This window comes from Salmo salar, chromosome 24 (genome assembly GCF_965601325.2).
Source record: "Salmo salar chromosome 24, fSalSal1, whole genome shotgun sequence".
Taxonomy (NCBI): Eukaryota; Metazoa; Chordata; class Actinopteri; order Salmoniformes; family Salmonidae; genus Salmo; species Salmo salar.
The window spans coordinates 12489771-12510687 of record NC_138314.1 but is presented as its reverse complement, the minus strand read 5'-3'; the positions used below and the strand labels follow the sequence as shown (position 1 = coordinate 12510687).

The window sequence follows — 20917 nt, the reverse complement described above, 5'->3', positions numbered from 1 at the left end:
TCCCCCATATTGTTTTTTTTGCTCCTTTGCACCCCAGTATCTCTTGATGATACGCACATTCATCTTCTGCACATCTATCACTCCAGTGTTTAATTGCTAAATTGTAATTATTTCGTCACTATGGCCTATTTATTGCCTTACCTCCCTAATCTTACTACATTTGCACACACTGTATATAGATTTTTCTATTGTGTTATTGACTGTACATTTGTTTATCCCATGTGTAACTGTGATGTTTTTGTCGCACTGCTTTGCTTCATCTTGGCCATGTCGCAGTTGTAAATGAGAACTTGTTCTCAACTGGCCAACCTGGTTAAATAAAAGGTGAAATAAAAAAATAAAACTTCAACCAGCTCAGGAGCTACTAGAATGTTGGATGGACAGGCAGGAAAATGGTGGAAGTATGTGTTGAGGGATGCTCAAAACTGCTATTATTAATGCTTACATTGTGTGGGGACCCTGCAAAGACCCCTTCCCAGAAACCGCAGGCACTTGTCCCTGAAGGCATTCAAAATGCAAATTGCACATTGGCTTTGTGATGGATAAAGTGGCAGGAAATGGAGAGCCAAGAGTGTGGCACCAGGGGTGTGGACCGAGTTGTAACTCATAATTTGAAAGCAGAACAAAAATTATGAGAGGGCGCAGGAGAGGGTGTGTGGTGTACATCCGGAGTGGACACAGGGCAAAGAGTGGGAGAGTGGGTTTTGAAATAATTTCTGAGTAGTGCCCTCCGGTCAACTTTTTGATACATTTTTGAATATGTATACGTAAATAATATTTCTAAGTATAATGTGTTATAGTTTGTAAATTGGGAAATTTGGTCAAATTTACTACAATTTAAATACTCAATTTCTTTGTTGTGTGGAATGTTAATACTTTTTTTATAGTGAGTGTCTGTACACAATTGGAGACAAAATTTGTGTTATTCCTATTGAAATGAATGTGGTATCATACTAAAGATGAGTTAACTTGTAATTGTAATTTCTCTGTTTTTGAGCTATGTCTGTTTGAAATGTGAGAAAATTAGTTGAAAATCCTCAGTAATCTACAGCATTATTCTAGAATTCTACCGTGGTCCAAAGAGTTAACAAGGTGAAAATTACAGTTCAACAACAAGCCAGATCTACATGGCAGCTGGAGGTTGATATCTTTTCCAGGTGGCATTGGGCAATAGACAAAGAGGACTAGCGTAATAGACAGTACAGTAGAAGTAGAGGGCGGGCCATGCGTCTGCCCTTTCACTCACAGCTGTTTGCCGGGGTTGAGGGAGCCGGCGTCGATCTCCCGGTCGAAGTCTGTACGGAGGTCATTCAGAGCGCCGTCGTCGCCGAACGCCCCCCACTCCATGTTGACACACATCCTCCCCTCGTCCCCCTCCACCAGCTCCAGGTGACGCATCTCTTCCATGTAGCAGGCGTTAGTGCCGGTACCTAGGGGGGCAGCGACAGACAAAAGGTCATACTGTTGGCAACAGGGACATAAGGACTGACTAATCTGATGACAAAGAAAATTAACCTCTGGAGCGCATATGTGGATATTGACTCAACAATCACGCTTCAAAATCTAATTAAGGTTTAGATGTGTACAGAGGTTTCAATGCTAAGCCTTTCTTATAATCAACAGCACAATTGAACATGTCACAATAAACCCACAGTTTGTGTATTATTTACATACTGATTATACTCCCCTCCATATGTATTTGAACAGTGGACATTTTGTTTCATATTAGGCGAAAGTACAGAATGTCAGCTTTTATGTGAGGGTATTTTCATACATATACAAAAATATAAATGCAACATGTTAAGTGTTGGTTTCATGAGATTAAATAAAAGATCTCAAATGTTCCATGCGCACAAAAAACGTATCTCTCAAATTTTGTGGACAAATTTGGTTACATCCTTGTTAGTGAGCATTTCTCCTTTGCCAAGATAATTCATCCACCTGACAGGTGTGGCATATCAAGAAGCTGATTAAACAGCATGATCATTAAAGCCACACTTTGTGCTTGGGACAATGAAAGGCCACTAAAATGTGTAGTTTTGTCACGCAACACAACGCCACAGATGTTTTGAGGGAGCGTGCAATTGGCATGCTGACTGCAGGAATTTCCATCAGAGCTGTTACCAAAGATTTTAATGTTAATTTCTTTACCAGAAGCTGTGTAAAACATTTTAGAGAGTTTGGCGGTGTATACAACCGGCCTCAACCACAGACCACGTGTATGTGGTGGGCGAGCGGTTTGCGGATGTCATCGTTGTGTTGGTGGTGGGGTCATGGTATGGGCAGGGTTAAGCTATGGACAATGAACACAATTGCATTTTTATCTATGACAATTTTAATGCACAGAGATACCGTGACAAGATCCTGAGGCCCATTGTCATGTCATTCAACCGCTGCATTTACCTCAGGTTTCAGCATGATAATGCATTGCCCCATGTTGCAAGGATCTGCACACAATTCATGGAAGCTGAAAATGGCCCAGGTCGTCCATGGCCTGCACACTCACTAGATATGTTACCCATTGAACGTTTGGATGCTCTAGAGCGACGTTCCCGCCAATACCCAGCTACTTCGCACAGCCATTGAAGAAGAGTGGGGCAACATTCCACAGGCCACAATCAACAGCCTGATCAACTCTATGCGAAGGAGATCCCGCACTGCATGAGGCAAATGGTCACTGATCCAAGCCTCTACCTTTTTTTTTTTAAAGGCATGCATCTGTAATCAACAGATGCATATCTGTAATCCCAGTCATGCGAAATCCATAGATTAGGGCTTAATGAATTCATTTTAAAATGGACTGATTTCCTTCTATGAACTGTAACTCAGTAAAATTGTTGCATTTATATTTTTGTTCAGTGTATGCTTTACTGTTTAGAAATGAAAGCACTTTATCTAATCCCCCATGTGAAGAAGTCACTTTAGTGTATTAATGTAGTCAAAAGTTTAATATTTGGTCCCATATTCCTAGCATGCAACGACAACATCAAGCTTATGTGACTACAAACTCATTGGATGCATTTGCTGTTTGTTTTAGTTGTGTTTCGGATGCTTTGCCCAATAGGAAGTCAATAATGAATTGTGTCATTTTGGAGTCACTTTTATTGTAAGAATAGAAGATGTTTCTGCTCACTTCTACATTCATATGGATGCTACCATGATCATAACCCCCCCCAAGAAAATGCTAACCTCCCCTGTTATGTGTAATGGTGAGAGGTTAGCATGTTTTGTTGTAGCCTCTACCCTCCTTACTCATCATTATTCATGATTTTCCTAATCATGGCATTATCAGGATTAATGTAGACGTGTTTAGAAACATCTTATCTACTCATTTAGAAAGACAATTACTCCAGTCGCCATTCAGTTACTATTAGGAAAAACCCAAAACACAACAAAAACAAACTGCAAATGCATCCAACGAGTTTGTAGAGTCACAAGCTTTATGTAGTCATTTCGTAATTAATACTGTAAAAGTGAATTTGTCCAAATACTTCACATGGTGGCGACTAGATATATAAATAATATAATAGCCATTTCGCAGAATTGACTTACAGTCATGCGTGCATACATTATTTACGTATTGGGGGGGTCCCAGGAATAAACCCACTATCCTGGCATTGCAAGAGTCATGTGCTACTAACTGAGCTACAGAGGACTTTCATTTCTAAACAGTAAAACATATGTATGAAAATACTCTCAAATAAAAGAGTTTACATCCCTGTTAGTGAGCATTTCTCCTTTGCCAAGATAATCCATCCACATTATGTACTGTTGCCTCATATGAAATACTTGATCTGAAACCAAAAATTCTGATCTGAAACCCCCCCAAAAAATGTTTTGCTTCACTGTCCAAATACATATGGAGGAGAGTGCATGTATGGACTGTATTCACACAATGGAGGCCTCTCAGCAAACACATTTTCATAAACATCAAAACATAGTGAAAGTGAGCACCAAGAGACCCTATAATAATTCAGTGTTCTATATGTAATTCTACGGTGAGGAAATAGGAAGCCAGAACATTGGAAGTGAGTCCTATTGATTGTGTACGGATTGCATTCATGATGGAGTGCTCAGTACCTCGCTCAAAACACTTGGATCGAGAGCATTGTGTTGGATTACACAAAATCCAACTAATCCCCATACATGTTAGGATGGAGAGGGACTCACCGACAATGAGGCCAATTTCACAGTGATGGTCGTCGTATCCACAAGTCATCATTGTGCCCACAGTGTCATTGATTACGGCCACAATGTCAATGTCAAAGTCCTTAGGAAAGATAAAAACATGTCGTAATTAACAAGTGACTCCCTTGGCCAGCGTGCAATGACTGAAACCATTACGCATGATGCAACTCCTATGAGAAACAACAAGTCAAGATGCAGGGTGTGATCAGGGCCCGTATTCAGAAAGCGTCTGAGTAGTAGTGCTGTTCTAGGATAAGTTCCCTTCTGTCCATGTAATCTTATTCATTAAGATCTAAAAGGCTAAACTGATCCTAAAAAAAATAAAAAAATAAATCAAATCAGCAGTCCTACTCCGATGTTATAAGCAGCTAATTTAATCTGTTTTATATTTTTGGGGGGCCTCCTATTCATCTCATTTAACACTTGATTTACTTAACAAAAAGACATCTCTCAAGAGTTTCGCTTCATATATTAATGAAGAAAAGTTACAAGTGCAACAGAATAGGTCCGGACCCTGTCCAGCACTGGGCGGGAACCAGCAACTAATCCCAACAACACCGTCACAAAGCAGCATTAACGTTCCATAGCCCTTGCAGAGCAGGGGAAACAAGCCCTGAACATGCCCTGAATTGACACTGAAATCTAAATGAAAACGGTGGCACAACATGTTGTCAAAGCAACAAAATGTGAACCTCTGGGTTGCATTTGAGAGTGAGCAGCTAGCTTGTTCAGCCCAGAGGTCTCTGACAGAGCTGGTACTTCTGCTACATGCTGGGAAAGTAGCTGTGTTTCAGCAAATATCTCTTAAGAAATCAACAACTTGTGTTAGTTTCGGAAATCCATGGCTGACAGTACACAATATAATGATGACCTATTCAAATATAATTTGGTGCTTTTCTTGGAAGGACGAAAACACAGTAATTCCATTATAGATCAGGGCAGCGGTCAGGACAAGCACAAAGCACAAGAAAACACTCCAATCCCATCTTTCCCACCAAGCATAGTGTAGACTAAGCAAGACATGTGGACGGTGCATGCCCTGCATTCAGCAAGCGACTAGTTCATCATCAGACAAACAACAAATAAACAGAAACGTATAGTGAATAGCTTGGCTGACAAATAGCACGCTCTGCATCTCTAGGGCCTCAAACAGCCCTCTATACACTCCAGGTGCATGCCTATCATTTTTCCATGTACATTCCCATAATATTCTCCAAAATGTTACTGTAAATGTACATTCCCATCACCCCCCCCAATGAGTCCCACAATTATCTTACGGTATTGAGTGTTTACCAAGGATACTTGAGACCAGCCCATTTAATGCCCCTTGATGTATGACTGAGCAGACTGGCTCTGAACAACAGCTTTTGTCACACATCCAGACTTTTGTATACAAGGGAAAAAAAGATATGCACATCCAAAGAAAACATTATAAAGGAATGAGTGTTGTGTAACTCTTGTATTGTATGCTCCCACTGTGGTTTATTGTGAGGCACACAAAACAGATTACATCAATAAAGCAAAAAAGTGGGCTACAACTACTTGTTTTGAATACACCCTCAGGAGAACTACTGTAAAGCTCAATATGAAGAGTTAAACTTAATGGTCACGTACTAAAATGGGTAAAAACATTTATGGATTTTCTTTGTGAAAACAGCAAGCACGGGAACAGAAACTCACATTCTGTGTGTAATGTGGTTCCCCTGCCTGTTGTTATTAAATATAAATATATACTTTTTTAAATCACACAGAAGAACCTTGGGTTATTTGCCTATTGTGTTATAAAAATATATATAATTTATTGGATTTATTATACATTTGTGTGCGTGCATCTCTTATTGGGACCGGTTTTAGGCACCAATGAATAACTTCTAAACCCCCAAGTGGGTTGAGTGCGATGGTATCTTTCTAAATTTGAATTAACACGGTTTCAGTTAGCCATAATAGTGCTGGTCTAACACCTTCATGCTATACTTTCCGCTTAGCCTTAGTGGGTCAAATGATGTGTGTAGCACACAATATCTGGAAAGCTCCTAGAAGTCCAGAAATGATCTGTATAGGGGAAACAGCATGATGTGGCAATTTAGTAGGCACAGAGTGCTGCTACTGCAATGGCTACTCAGTGCATAACCTTGGCCTATTAACTTTCTATCGACTCACCCCTCTCTTTTTGATGGATTTCCTCAGAAGGCTGACCACGTCTCTCCCTTCCACCCCGTGTGACTTGAAGCCCTTGGTCCATGACACCAGAATACTCTGCATGAAGACGCACACAAACGGCCACACACACAGGCAATGAAAACTTCTGGAGCATTCTGTAATCAGTGACTTTTTTCCCTTTAACTTTCCAATGCGGTCTTCAAATGGTCACCCTTCTTATTCCTCACCTCATCCAGTTTGGTCTGCTGGCAGGGGAAGGAGAAGGTAAAGCCCAAAGGAAGCTTCTGATTCTTTATCCCCAGCTTTTCCAGGAAGTTAGCTAGACACTCAGCAATGTGGTCGAAGAGCTTAGGGAGAAAGAGAGGGGTGTTCTGTGTTAACATACAGCAGCAAACTGGTCAATGTGCTAGAAAACCCTTCAGCTCATTGATTGGTTATTTTTCAAACCCCATTTATTTTGTATAATAGCGAAATTATAATGTTACGGTAAAATATTACTTTATAGCCCTCACCAACACCACTGAGATAAATCTGACAACCTTAATTAAGAGCTTAATTAAGAGCATCAAAACAGGCACGAAACAGGAGAAAACTGTTTGAAACGGAGGAGGTAGTGCTTGTCGAATATCAAACAAATTGTTTTATTTTCAGTTCTCTCAATTCTGTGCCTACTGAACACAACCCTGCATGCATACATCCCTAGTAGTGGTGAGCGATTAGTGTTTGAGGTCGGTTCGGTTTTGGTTCGATTATTTAAAAATTATCTCGATTTATGCTTTTTTTTTTGTAAAGCATGAAATGCACTATGCATTATGTGGGTAACACAGAATAAAACAAGCATTAAAAGTCCCATGATGGTAGTGACTGCCCATTACTGCTTATCACAACTATTATTCACATTACTTTAATAACATATTCCATTGTGTTTATTACATTTGTTTCATTTGATGACATTTCATTCCAAGTCAACTCATCTCTATAGAGCTGCTGTCTATGCTCTGACAAAAATCACTATTTTAGTAGTTCTTCAAAAGTAAATAAAGGCCTAGTTTTATGAATGCTGAATACCAACTATCAATTGTCTTAGATCATGTATTTCCTGGTAGAGAACATTTATGGTAAACAAAAATTTCATTCCATTTATCAGTTTTGTCAATTTATTGTCTTTTGTTCGAAACACTCCAGTCAATGTTGAATGAGGACCCTTGCATTCTCTCAATCAGCTTCACCTGGAATTATTTTCCAATTCTTGAAGGCGTTTGCACATATACTGAGCGCTTATTGCTGCTTTTCCTTCACTCTGCGGTCCAACTCATCCCAAATCTCAATTGGGTCATGTCTTAAAGTAATGATAGACTTCCATTTCTTTTCGCTTATTTGAGCTGTTCTTTCCATAATATGGACTTAGCTCTTTTACCAAATAGGGCTATCTTTTGTATAAACACCCCTACCTAAAAATAAAAATGAATGAGTAGGTGTGTCCAAACTTTTGACTGGTACAGTAGTTGATTTTATTTAACCTGTTGGGGCTAGGGGGCAGTATTTGCACGGTCGGATAAAAAAACGTACCCGATTTAATCTGGTTACTACTCCTGCCCAGTAACTAGAATATGCATATAATTATTGGCTTTGGATAGAAAACACCCTAAAGTTTCTAAAACTGTTTGAATGGTGTCTGTGAGTATAACAGAACTCATTTGGCAGGCCAAAACCTGAGAAGATTCCTTACAGGAAGTGGCCTGTCTGACCATTTCTTGCCCTCCTTGATCATCTCTAACAAATACAGGGGATCTCTGGCATGACGTGACACTTCCTACGGCTCCCATGGGCTCTCAGAAGGCGGGAAAAAGCTGAACGATGTAATTCCATCCCCAGGCTGAAACACATTAGCGCGTTTGGCAAGTGCTCTATCAGAGGGCCATTAGACTGAAGCTCGTGCATGAGGGGATAGCATGCTTTTACTTTCACTCTCTTTGTAATAAAAACGATTTCCCGGTCGGAATATTATCGCTTTTTTACGAGAAAAATGGCATAAAAATTGATTTTAAACGGCGGTTGACATGCTTCGAATTACGGTAATGGAATATTTAGAATTTTTTTGTCACGAAATGCGCCATGCTCATCACCCTTATTTACCCTTTCGGATAGTGTCTTGAACGCACGAACAAAACGCCGCTATTTGGATATAACAATGGATTATTTGGGACCAAACCAACATTTGTTATTGAAGTAGAAGTCCTGGGAGTGCATTCTGACGAAGAACAGCAAAGGTAATAACATTTTTCTTATAGTAAATCTGACTTTGGTGAGTGCTGAACTTGCTGGGTGTCTAAATAGCTAGCCCTGTGATGCCGGGCTATCTACTTAGAATATTGCAAAATGTGCTTTCACCGAAAAGCTATTTTAAAATCGGACATATCGAGTGCATAGAGGAGTTCTGTATCTATAATTCTTAAAATAATTATGTTTTTTTGTGAACGTTTATCGTGAGTAATTTAGTAAATTCACCGGCAGTGTTCGGTCGGAATGCTAGTCACATGCTAATGTAAAAAGCAGTTTTTTGATATAAATATGAACTTGATTGAACAAAACATGCATGTATTGTATAACATAATGTCCTAGGGTTGTCATCTGATGAAGACCATCAAAGGTTAGTGCTGCATTTAGCTGTGGTTTGGGTTTATGTGACATTATATGCTAGCTTGAAAAATGGGTGTCTGATTATTTCTGGCTGGGTACTCTGCTGACATAATCTAATGTTTTGCTTTCGTTGTAAAGCCTTTTTGAAATCGGACAGTGTGGTTAGATTAACGAGAGTCTTGTCTTTCAAATGGTGTAAAATAGTCATATGTTTGAAAAATTGAAGTTTTTGCATTTGAGGTATTTGAATATCGCGCCACGGGATTACACTGGCTGTTGAGTAGGTGGGACGCAAGCGTCCCACCTAGCCCATAGAGGTTAAAAAAATGGAATGGGAAAAAAAATCCATAAAAAATGTTGACCAATCGATCATTTTTTTGTCAGGGACATGGTCCACTCCACTCCCCCCACTCACCTCTGAGCCGCTGCCCCTCATCAGCTCCTCAGGAATGGCATAGATTTGGTTCTCCATCTCCACCTTCTGCTTCCCATTGTCAGACACTTTCACCAGCAGGACCCGGAAATTGGTCCCACCCAGATCTAGAGCCAGGAAGTCTCCCTTTTCTGGTGGATAAAAAAATTATAAAAAATAAATAAAAACACACTGAAGGTTGGCCCCTAAAACATGTATTTTTCACAACTTGCTGTAAAGCAATACAACTTTTTTTTTTTTTAAATCACACCACACACACTACAGTGGTAATTGCAATAGAGATGGTAAAGAATACAAATATATGCTACCAAAGATTTAAGTGGGAATGTGGTGTTTGTCTAGTTAAATATACTACAAGTCTTCCAAATAGCCTGAACCACAACTAGCCCTAAATGGTATTTTTAATGAATTAGGGATCTTTTATAAAAACCGTGTGTGTTTCTATCACAGCCTATCAAAGATGCATAGCTTCAAACAGATATGACCGCAAGCAGCAAGAATGTGATTGAAGCCAAGTCTCTCGAGCCAGATGACTTACACAATTTTAGAAATACCGTCTTTCTGACGTCGCTGCTTTTTCTACTTATTGCCCTACCGTAAACATCCCCTTAACAACATAGAGGAACTAGTAGCTAGCAAGATGGACATAAGAGGTTGTTCTTAATGACTGTATTTAATGACTGTTTTGTGAAGAGTAGTTTTAACACTAGTAGTATTTGAAACCAACCAGTGCCAAGGTTATCTAGCATTTACAGTTTGGTATAATTTTCTATTTGTGATATCAGATACAAACACTTAGAACAAAGTAGGTGGGGTGAAGATGAGGCTAACCCTACTCTCTTGCCTCCGCTCCAGCCCCTGGTTGCCCACCAGCCTGATAAGCCAGAGAGGCTGCTTGAGATGACACTGTCTGGAGCCCGATCAAAGTTCCCCTGCATGTCCCCTGTCTAACAGCATGCCATCATCGGAAAGGATTACAAACGGCAGGGAAGGGAATACAGTGAAATGATAAGGAAAGTCTACAAAAAGGCTTATGAAAACAATCTGTGTTCAACAAGTAGTTGCACAGGCGATTTAGCAAAAAACACATATGCAACACTTAACACCTATAAAAAAAAAATAATAATGTTGCCCCCTCAGTTCTAGGTACAGTAGGCGTTAAAAGAGTTCCCGACTCAGACTCCTGCACTGGTAAACAAACAAACAAACAAACAAACGAGGCTGCAATGGCTGCTGGAGTTTCTCTCCCTCCCTCCCTCGGAACAATACTAGTCAAATACGAGTCGCAAGAGCCCTCACCAGACATCGGCTTTGAAATGTAATGTCTGTTCTATTCATTCTAATTCTATGGTACCAAAATAGCCAAATATCTTTGAATGCCCCATTGAAGGTTTAAGTAACCCTAGTCTCTGGCTCTTCCCTCTCCCCCAAGGTAGCAAGCATGTGTTTGGGGCACAGTTGGATGTGTCTGGCGGAGCTGAAGAGTAAGCTGGCCTCATCTGGGACCAGCTGCATCACAACACAGTCAGGTAAACAAATCCCTCTCTCCAGGGGTGAAATTAAAGCGGTACGGTCCGGTACACCGTACCAGTAAAACATGAGCCCGTCACAATAATTAAAACAAAATGTCCAGAAAACTGTAGGCTACTACAACATTTTGTATCATTATCGCATGTCAGAGGCATTAAACATTTGTGACTGGACTTAAACTGGTGGAATAGCCTACACTCCAAAATGCGATGTGATTAGATGAAAACAAATTTGGCCAAAGCAGAGATGAGTGGCTGACACCGAGACGCTCGCGGACAACAGGTGACGCATAAATTCTGGTCTACACTTTGTGGTGTTGTGTGTAACAGATGTCTCTTTCCATTCACCAGTTTGGATCAGTGCTTGACTTGGACTGACATAGGTGCTGGTACTTTTCAGCTAATATTCTATAAGAGGAACAAGAGCTCAAGCAGCAGAAATATTTTATGTGTCGGTGTAACAGTGTAGGTTCCGTCCCTCTCTTCGCCCCAACCTGGGCTCGAACCAGGGACCCTTGCACACATCAACAACTGACACCCCACGAAGCATCGTTACCCATCGCGCCACAAAAGCCGCGGCCCTTGCAACGCAAGGGGAAACCCTACTTCAAGTCTCAGAGCGAGTGACGTCACTGATTGAAACGCTATTAGCGCGCACCACCGCTAACTAACTAGCCATTTCACATCGGTTACACTCACCCCCCTTTTGACCTCCTCCTTTTCCGCAGCAACCAATGATCCGGGTCAACAGCATCAATGTAACAGTGTAGGTTCCGTCCCTCTCTTCGCCCCAACCTGGGCTCGAACCAGGGACCCTTGCACACAACAACTGACACCCACGAAGCATCGTTACCCATCGCGCCACAAAAGCCGCGGCCCTTGCAACGCAAGGGGAACAACCACTTCAGGTCTCAGAGCGAGTGACGTCACCGATTGAAACGCTATTAGCGCGCACCACCGCTAACTAACTAGCCATTTCACATCGGTTACATCGGTTCTCAGGTCAGGTGAGCTCCTGTCCAAGTCTAGCACTGGGCACTGCAAGTGGATGAACGTGCACGGGTAGCCTAGTAAAAAGGAGCCCTTTGAAGTGATTGACAAATCAGATGAAAAACATAATGACCAGTTATGTGTATGCCACAATAAAAAGGTAATATATTTGAAAAAGTTAAATGACAAATCTTTACGACTAGGCCCAGAGAAATCCTATTGAATTAATAGGGATTCTATATGTAACTATATGATTAGGCAGATAAAATGTTGGGGCACGGATATAGGAGGTCCGAGAATAAATTAATTCTACTTATGTTAGTCAAGTGTTTCAAAGAGGAAATTTACAGACAGAGTGAAAGTTACTTCAAGTTTCACAGAAGGTGATCATTTTTTTTGCCTTTATTTAAAAATGGGTAAATCATTGAGATCTTTCTCTTCTACAACAATCTGACAAAAAAGGAGCAATGAATCAAATGGCAAAGCAAACCAGTGATGTTGCAAACAGAATACACTATTAGCTACTCCTTAAGTTCAATATGTACATTCTACTACACCCATTTGGTGTGGTCATATCTAACCCCAGACCCCATCCCTGACTGTTTCCCAGGTTCGCTCTGCTGGCGTTTTCTAGGGGGTGATGGTATAATGCCCAACACTGCAGGAACCCACAGAGGAGACGTTTCATGATGCGGTGCAGTAGGCGTGTCAGCTCGACACCAACACCCTAGAGGTGAAGGTTTCGGTAATAACTGGCTGTGTCATGTTATAACCTCTGGGTAATAACTGGCTGTTCTAAGTTGTGTATGCTCCTCAGACTGAATGACAGTTTAGGAACAGTACGGGCCTGTACATTCTGTTCCAGTTACCCGGTTATGTCACGCTATAACCTCTGGTCCACAGCCAGTCTGGGGAGCAGAGTGTTATGCTGAATATCAGTGTTTCACAATTGCATAGAGTAGCCGGCCTCTGGTACATTCGAATGTCTTCATTACATCCGAAATTCACAGCGAAATTATTGGATAATGAAGTAAGATGGCGCTGACAGACATGGCAGCTCTGCTTCTAGCTCCTAAGCAACTATACAGTATTTTGCTTTTGTGTCATTTCTTACATTATTAGCACAGAACGTTTGTGTTATTTCATACAGCCAGAAATAACTTTTGGATATCAGCGCGGCAGCAACTCACCAGCATTATGAATCTCAAATATATTCTGATTTAACACTTTGAAATAACACATGGAATCATGTAGTTACCATAGTTTTGATGTCTTCACTATTATTTTACAATGTAGAAAATAGTAAAAAAAATAAAGAAAAACCGTTGAATGAGTATGTGTTCTAAAAAATCTTGACCGGTAGTGAGTGAGATAGATAAACTCTGCAACAAAAAAAAAGTCCCTTTTCAGTACCCTATCTTTCAAAGATAATTCGTAAAAATCCAAATAGCTTCACAGATCTTCATAGAAAAGGGTTTAAACACTGTTTCCCATGCTTGTTCAATGAACCATTCAGTGCTGGAGAAGAAAGTGCAATATGTGCCATGTAAAAAAGCTAACGTTTAAGTTCCTTGCTCAGTACATGAGAACATATGAAAGCTGGTGGTTCCTTTTAATATGCGTCTTTAATAATCCCAGTTAAGTTTTAGGTTGTAGTTATTATAGGACTATTTCTCTCTATACCATTTGTATTTCATATACTTTTGACTATTGGATGTTATTATAGGCACTATAGTATTGCCAGCCTAATCTCAGGAGTTGATAGGGTTGAAGTCATAAACAGCGCTGTGCTTCAAGCATAGAGCCTGCTTACGAGCCTGCTGCTGCCTACCACCGCTCAGTCAGACTGCTCTATCAAATCATAGACTTAATTATAATAAAGACACAGAAATACAAGCCTTAGGTCATTAATATGGTCAAATCCGGAAACTATCATTTCGAAAACAAAATGTTTATTCTTTCAGTGAAATACGGAACGTTTCAATATTTTATCTAACGGGCAGCATCCCTAAGTCTAAATATTGCTGTTACATTGCACAACCTTCAATGTTATGTCATAATTAAGTAAAATTCTGGCAAATTAATTACGGTCTTTGTTAGGAAGAAATGGATCTCACACAGTTCACAACGAGCCAGGCGACCCAAACTGCTGCATATACCCTGAACGCAAGAGAAGTGACGCAATTTCAGGCACCGCATTGATTATATGCAACGCAGGACAAGCTAGTTAAACTAGTAATATCAACCATGTGTAGATAATTAGTGATTGTTAAGATTGGATGTTTTTTATAAGATAAGTTTAATGCTAGCTAGCAACTTACCATGGCTCCTTGCTCTCTGCACTCACGTAACAGGTGGTCAGCCTGCCACGCAGTCTCCTTCGTGTATTGCAATATAATCGGCGTCCAAAAATGCAGATAACTGACTGTTACGAAAACGTGAAAATCGGCCTTAATTAAATCGGCCATTCCGATTAATCGGTCGACCTCTACTACAGACGGTAGGCAATTAACTTCTCTAGGGCCAGTGGGACGATTTCGTCCCACCTACGTAACAGCCAGTGGAATCCCGTGGCGCGTTATTCAAATACCTTAGAAATGCTATTACTTCAATTTCTCAAACATATGACTATTTTACACCATTTTAAAGACAAGACTCTCGTTAATCTAACCACACTGTCCGATTTCAAAAAGGCTTTACAACGAAAGCAAAACATTAGATTATGTCAGCAGAGTACCCAGCCAGAAATAATCAGACACCCATTTTTCAAGCTAGCATATAATGTCACAAAAACCCAGAAGACAGCTAAATGCAGCACTAACCTTTGATGATCTTCATCAGATGACACACCTAGGACATTATGTTATACAATACATGCATGTTTTGTTCAATCAAGTTCATATTTATATAAAAAAACAGCTTTTTACATTAGCATGTGACGTTCAGAACTAGCATACCCCCCGCAAACTTCCGGGGAATTTACTAAAAATGTACTAAATTACTCACGATAAACATTCACAAAAAGCATAACAATTATTTTAAGAATTATAGATACAGAACTCCTCTATGCACTCGATATGTCCGATTTTAAAATAGCTTTTCGGTGAAAGCACATTTTGCAATATGCTAAGTAGATAGCCCGGCATCACAGGGCTAGCTATTTAGACACCCAGCAAGTTTAGCACTCACCAAAGTCAGATTTACTATAAGAAAAATGTTATTACCTTTGCTGTTCTTCGTCAGAATGCACTCCCAGGACTTCTACCTCAATAACAAATGTTGGTTTGGTCCCAAATAATCCATAGTTATATCCAAATAGCGGCGTTTTGTTCGTGCGTTCAAGGCACTATCCGAAAGGGTAAAGAAGGGTGACGAGCATGGCGCATTTCGTGACAAAAAATGTCTAAATATTCCATTACCGTACTTCGAAGCATGTCAACCGCCGTTTAAAATCCATTTTTATGCCATTTTTCTCGTAAAAAAGCGATAATATTCCGACCGGGAATCTGCATTTAGGTAAACAGACGAAAGAAAATAAAGCATGGGGTCGACTCGGGCACGCGCCTAAGCCCATTGTCCTCTGATCGGCCACTTGCCAAAAGCGATAATGTGTTTCAGCCAGAGGCTGCCTCGATATCATTCAGCTTTTTACCGGGCTCTGAGAGCCTATGGGAGCCGTAGGAAGTGTCACGTTACAGCAAAGATCCTCAGTCTTCAATAAAAAGAGCCAAGATGAACAACAACTTGTCAGACTGGCCACTTCCTGTAAGGAACCTTCTCAGGTTTTTGCCTGCCATATGAGTTCTGTTATACTCACAGACACCATTCAAACAGTTTTAGAAACTTTAGGGTGTTTTCTCTCCAAAGCCAATAATTATATGCATATTCTAGTTACTGGGCAGGAGTAGTAACCAGATTAAATCGGGTACGTTTTTTATCCGGCCGTGTCAATACTGCCCCCTACCCCCAACAGGTTAAGGTCACAGTCATGAAAACTTAGGACACTAAAGAGGCCTTTCTATTCACTCTGAAAAACACCAAAAGAAAGATACCCAGGGTCTGTGCTCATCTGCGTGAACGTGCTTATGCATGCTGCAAGGAGGCATGAGGACTGCAGATGTGGCCAGGGCAATAAATTGCAATGTCCGTACTGTGAGACGCCTAAGACAGCGCTACAGGGAGACAGGACGGACAGCTGATCGTCCTCACAGTGGTAGACCACGTGTAACACCTGCACAGGATCGGTACATCCGAACATCACACCTGCGGGACAGGTACAGGATGGCAACAACTGCCCGAGTTACACCAGGAACGCACAATCCCTCCATCAGTGCTCAGACTGTCTGCAATAGGGTGAGAGAGGCTGGACTGAGGGCTTGTAGGCCTGTTGTAAGGCAGGTCCTCACCAGACATCACCGGCAACAAGGTTTCCTATGGGCACAAACTAGAGGTCGACCAATTATGATTTTTCAACACCGATACCGATTAATCGGACGATTTGTTTTTATTTGTAATAATGACAATTACAACAATACTGAATGAACACTTATTTTAACTTAATATAGAACATCAATAAAATCAATTTAGCCTCAAATAATGAAACATGTTCAATTTGGTTTAAATAATGCAAAAACAAAGTGTTGGAGAAGAAAGTAAAAGTGCAATATGTGCTTTGTAAGAAAGCTAACGTTTTAAGTTCCTTGCTCAGAACATGAGAACATATGAAAGCTGGTGGTTCCTTTTAACATGAGTCTTCAATATACCCAGGTAAGATGTTTTAGGTTGTAGTTATTATAGGAATTATAGGACTATTTCTCTCTATACAATTTGTATTTCATATACCTTTGACTATTGGATGTTCTTATAGGCACTTTAGTATTGCCAGTGTAACAGTATAGCTTCCGTCCCTCTCCTCGCTCCTACCTGGGCTCAAACCAGGAACACATCGACAATAGCCACCCTTGAAGCAGCGTTACCCAAGTAGATGAAGGGGAAACAACTACTCCAAGTCTCAGAGCGAGTGACGTTTGAAACGCTATTAGCACACACCCGCTAACTAGCTAGCCATTTCACATCGGTTACACCAGCCTAATCCTGGGAGTTGACAGCCTTGAAGTCATAAACAGCGCAATGCATTGCGAAGAGCTGCTGGCAAAACGCACGAAAGTGCTATTTTGAATGAATGCTTACGAGCCTGCTGCTGCCTACCATCGCTCAGTCAGACTGCTCTATTAAATCATAGACTTAATTATAACATAATAACACACAGAAACACGAGCCTTCGGTCATTAATATGGTCGAATCCGGAAACTATCACCTTTATTCTTTCAGTGAAATACGGAACCGTTCCGTATTTTATCTAACGGGTGGCATCCATAAGTCTAAATGTTCCTATTACATTGCACAACCCTCAATGTTATGTCATAATTACGTAAAATTCTTGCAAATTAGTTCGCAACGAGCCAGGCGGCCCAAACTGTTGCATATACCCTGACTGCGTGCAATGAACGGAAGAGAAGTGACAATTTCACCTGATTAATATTGCCTGCTAACCTGGATTTCTTTTAGCTAAATATGCAGGTTTAAAAATATATACTTCTGTGTATTGATTTTAAGAAAAGCATTGATGTTTATGGTTAGGTACAGTCGTGCAACGATTGTGCTTTTTTCGCAAATACGCTTTTGTTAAATCATCCCCCGTTTGGCGAAGTCGGCTGTCTTTGTTAGGAAGAAATAGTATTCACACAGTTCGCAACGAGCCAGGCGGCCCAAACTGCTGCATATACCCTGACTCTGTTGCAGAGGTGACACATTTTCCCAAGTTAAAAGAAATTCATGTTAGCAGGCAATATTAACTAAAATATGCAGGTTTAAAAATATATACTTGTGTATTGATTTTAAGAAGGACATTGATGTTTATGGTTAGGTACAAGTTGGAGCAACCTTTGTCGCGAATGCGCACCGCATCGACTATATGCAACGCAGGACAGGCTAGATAAACTAGTGATTATGATTGATTGTTTTTATAAAGATAAGTTTAATGCTAGCTAGCAACTTACCTTGGCTTCTTACTGCATTCGCGTAACAGGCAGGCTCCTCGTGGAGTGCAATGTAAAGCAGGTGGTTAGAGCGTTGGACTAGTTAACCGTAAGGTTGCAAGATTGAATACCCGAGCTGACAAGGTAAAAATCTGTCGTTCTGCCCCTGAACAAGGCAGTTAACCCACCGTTCCTAGGCCGTCATTGAAAATAAGAATGTGTTCTTAACTGACTTTCCTAGTTAAAAAAAATAAAAAATTCAGCCAAAAATACAGATTACCGATTGTTATGAAAACATGGAATCGGCCCTAAGTAAAATCGGCCATTCCGATTAATCGGTCGACCTCTAGCACAAACCCACCGTCGCTGGACCAGACAGGACTGGCAAAAAGTGCTCTTCACTGAGGAGTCACGGTTTTGTCTCAGCAGGGGTGATGGTCGGATTTGCGTTTATTGTCGAAGGAATGAGCGTTACACCGAGGCCTGTACTCTGGAGCGGGATCGATTTGGAGGTGGAGGGTCTGTCATGGTCTGGGGCGGTGTGTCACAGCATCATCGGACTCAGCTTGTTGTCATTGCAGGCAATCTCAACGCTGTGCGTTACAGGGAAGACATCCTCCTCCCTCATGTGGCACCCTTCCTGAAGGCTCATCCTGACATGACCATCCAGCGTGACAATGCCACCAGCCATACAGTGTTCTGCCATGGCCAGCGAAGAGCCCGGATCTCAATTCCATTGAGCACCCCTCAGACCTGTTGGATCGGAGGGTGAGGGCTAGGGCCATTCCCCCCAGAAATGTCCAGGAACTTGTAGGTGCCTTGGTGGAAGAGTGGGTTAACATCTCACGGCAAGAACTGGCAAATCTGGTGCAGTCCATGAGGAGGAGATGCACTGCAGTACTTAATGCAGCTGGTGGCCACACCAGATACTGACTTACTTTAGATTTTTTTTGACCCCCCCCCTTTGTTCAGGGATTATTCAATTTCTGTTAGTCACATGTCTGTGGAACTTATTGAGTTTATGTCTGGTGTTTAATCTTATGTTCATACAAATATTTACACGTTACGTTTGCTGAAAATAAACGCAGTTAACAGTGAGGACGTTTCTTTTTTTGCTGAGTTTAGAAGCGCAAGCATTTCGCTACACTCGCAATAACTTCTGCTAACCATGTGTATGTGACCAATAAAATGTTTTTTTCTTTTTTTTTTTTAAATGTCTCAAAATCTGTTTTTGTTTGTCATTACGGCGTAGTGTGTCGATTGATTAAATAGTTGTTTTTTTCTCATCAATTTTAACAAAGCTGTAACGTAACAAAATGTGGAACAACTCAAGAGTTCTGAATACTTTCCGAATGCACTGTAGCCTAGCTAATATGAAGTGGAAAAAGTAAACTGCTGATTAGCCGGCAGCCAGCGCTAATGGAAAACACTGGAGTATGAGGATGGAGGTTGTGGGGGTGCTATAGTATGCAAATGCAGTGTTTAAATCAGAAAGATTTATTTCGAAATGACAGATCCAGTCTGAAAACTGTCCCATCTACATGTCCTTTTATGTTTTACAGAACACCAGTTAACCAGAATCATGCTACTGAGGCTGAACAATAATTGTTCCACTGCACCAGGGGACAGAGGAGAATGAAAACAGACCACTCACTATACAGTGGCAGCAGAAGCCCCTGGAGGAGCAATGGCGATGCCTACCATCACCATGGCACCCAGCACTGCATGCAAATTGTAATCTCTTCCCCTCTCTTTCTCTCTCCATCTCTACTGCTGTAGGATGCAGAGACGAAGGCAGCGTTCAAGAAGTTAAGTTATTGTCATGTGCACAAGTACAGTGAAATGCCTTTCTTGCCAACTCTTTCCCAACAATGCAGTAATCAATATCAGTAATACTACACCGCTGTGACAACTCATCTACATCCATGGTAATGTGGATGACAGACCCAAGTCAGCCGGCCCCCACTCACACCCAAGTTGTGCCACAAATGCACTCAACTGAATGGTTCTACAAAGTCAACAAGGGTGAGATGCTACAGATCTCCAATGGCATACGTTGACTAGGGATCAAAAGGTTATTCTTACATCCAGGTGACATCTTGCCAATGTGCAAACAATCGCTACAGTACATATTCCTAACTCAATTTCATAAGTCAGAAAATGTGCACGCTTACTGGGTTGAGGCTGCACTACTTTCCGGCCTGGTTTGTGAAGGTTAGGAACCAAACCAGAGTGTGATGCTGAATATGAAGATGCCGGTTGTGGGGGTGTTATATTGTGCAAAGGAAGTTTTTAACAAGATATGTTTCAAAATGTCAGATCCAGTCTGAAAATGTCCTTTCACTGTTTACAGAATGCCAGCTATCCAGAGTTATGCTACTGAGGCTGAATAATTGTTCCACTGCACCAGGCGACAAAGGATGAAAACAGAAACACATTCACTCAATTTCACCCAAAAATGTATAGATTTTTGTACAAGCGCTCAGTTCTCTTTACATTACTAAATGTTGAATTTGATCAGGGGTGTCACTCAATTCATGGAGGGTCATGCGTCTGCTGGTTTTGGTTACGTCCTTTCAATTTGTGTCCAATTACAGGGATACTTCGGGATTTTGGATACAATTTTTTTGTCTGTCTGGGAAGATGGGAGTTAGAAGTAGTTTCTTGAGCCAATGCTAACTGGAAGTCTATGGGTATCTGCTAGCATGCTACAGTAGAATGCATGGGTGATTGGTTTATGTGAACAGGGCATTCAAGCAGAAATATGAATAACTTCAGTGAAGGGAAACGTTTAGCCTGTAGTAGAGCTAGCTAACTGGCTAATTTATAACAACAACATACATTACCAATGGCTAGTAAGCAAGCTAAAGCTATTATAAGCTTGCTAGCTTGCTGGATGAATATGGGCTTAACAATGCTCGTTATGTAGCTAGCATAAG

The 20917-nt window shown here is 41.0% G+C and overlaps 1 protein-coding gene across 1 annotated transcript in view; it reads right to left on the bottom strand.

Annotated features, from left to right (window-relative positions):
- Positions 1-20917, bottom strand: part of hk2 (hexokinase 2) — a 79113-nt gene that overhangs the window by 26967 nt on the left and 31229 nt on the right. The window contains exons 3-7 of the mRNA XM_014170942.3: positions 9404-9552; positions 6576-6695; positions 6349-6444; positions 4171-4270; positions 1247-1430 (exon numbers count right to left, since the gene is read on the bottom strand). Of these exons, the coding sequence (XP_014026417.1) occupies positions 1247-1430; positions 4171-4270; positions 6349-6444; positions 6576-6695; positions 9404-9552 (649 nt within the window). The remainder of the gene's footprint in view (positions 1-1246; positions 1431-4170; positions 4271-6348; positions 6445-6575; positions 6696-9403; positions 9553-20917) is intronic.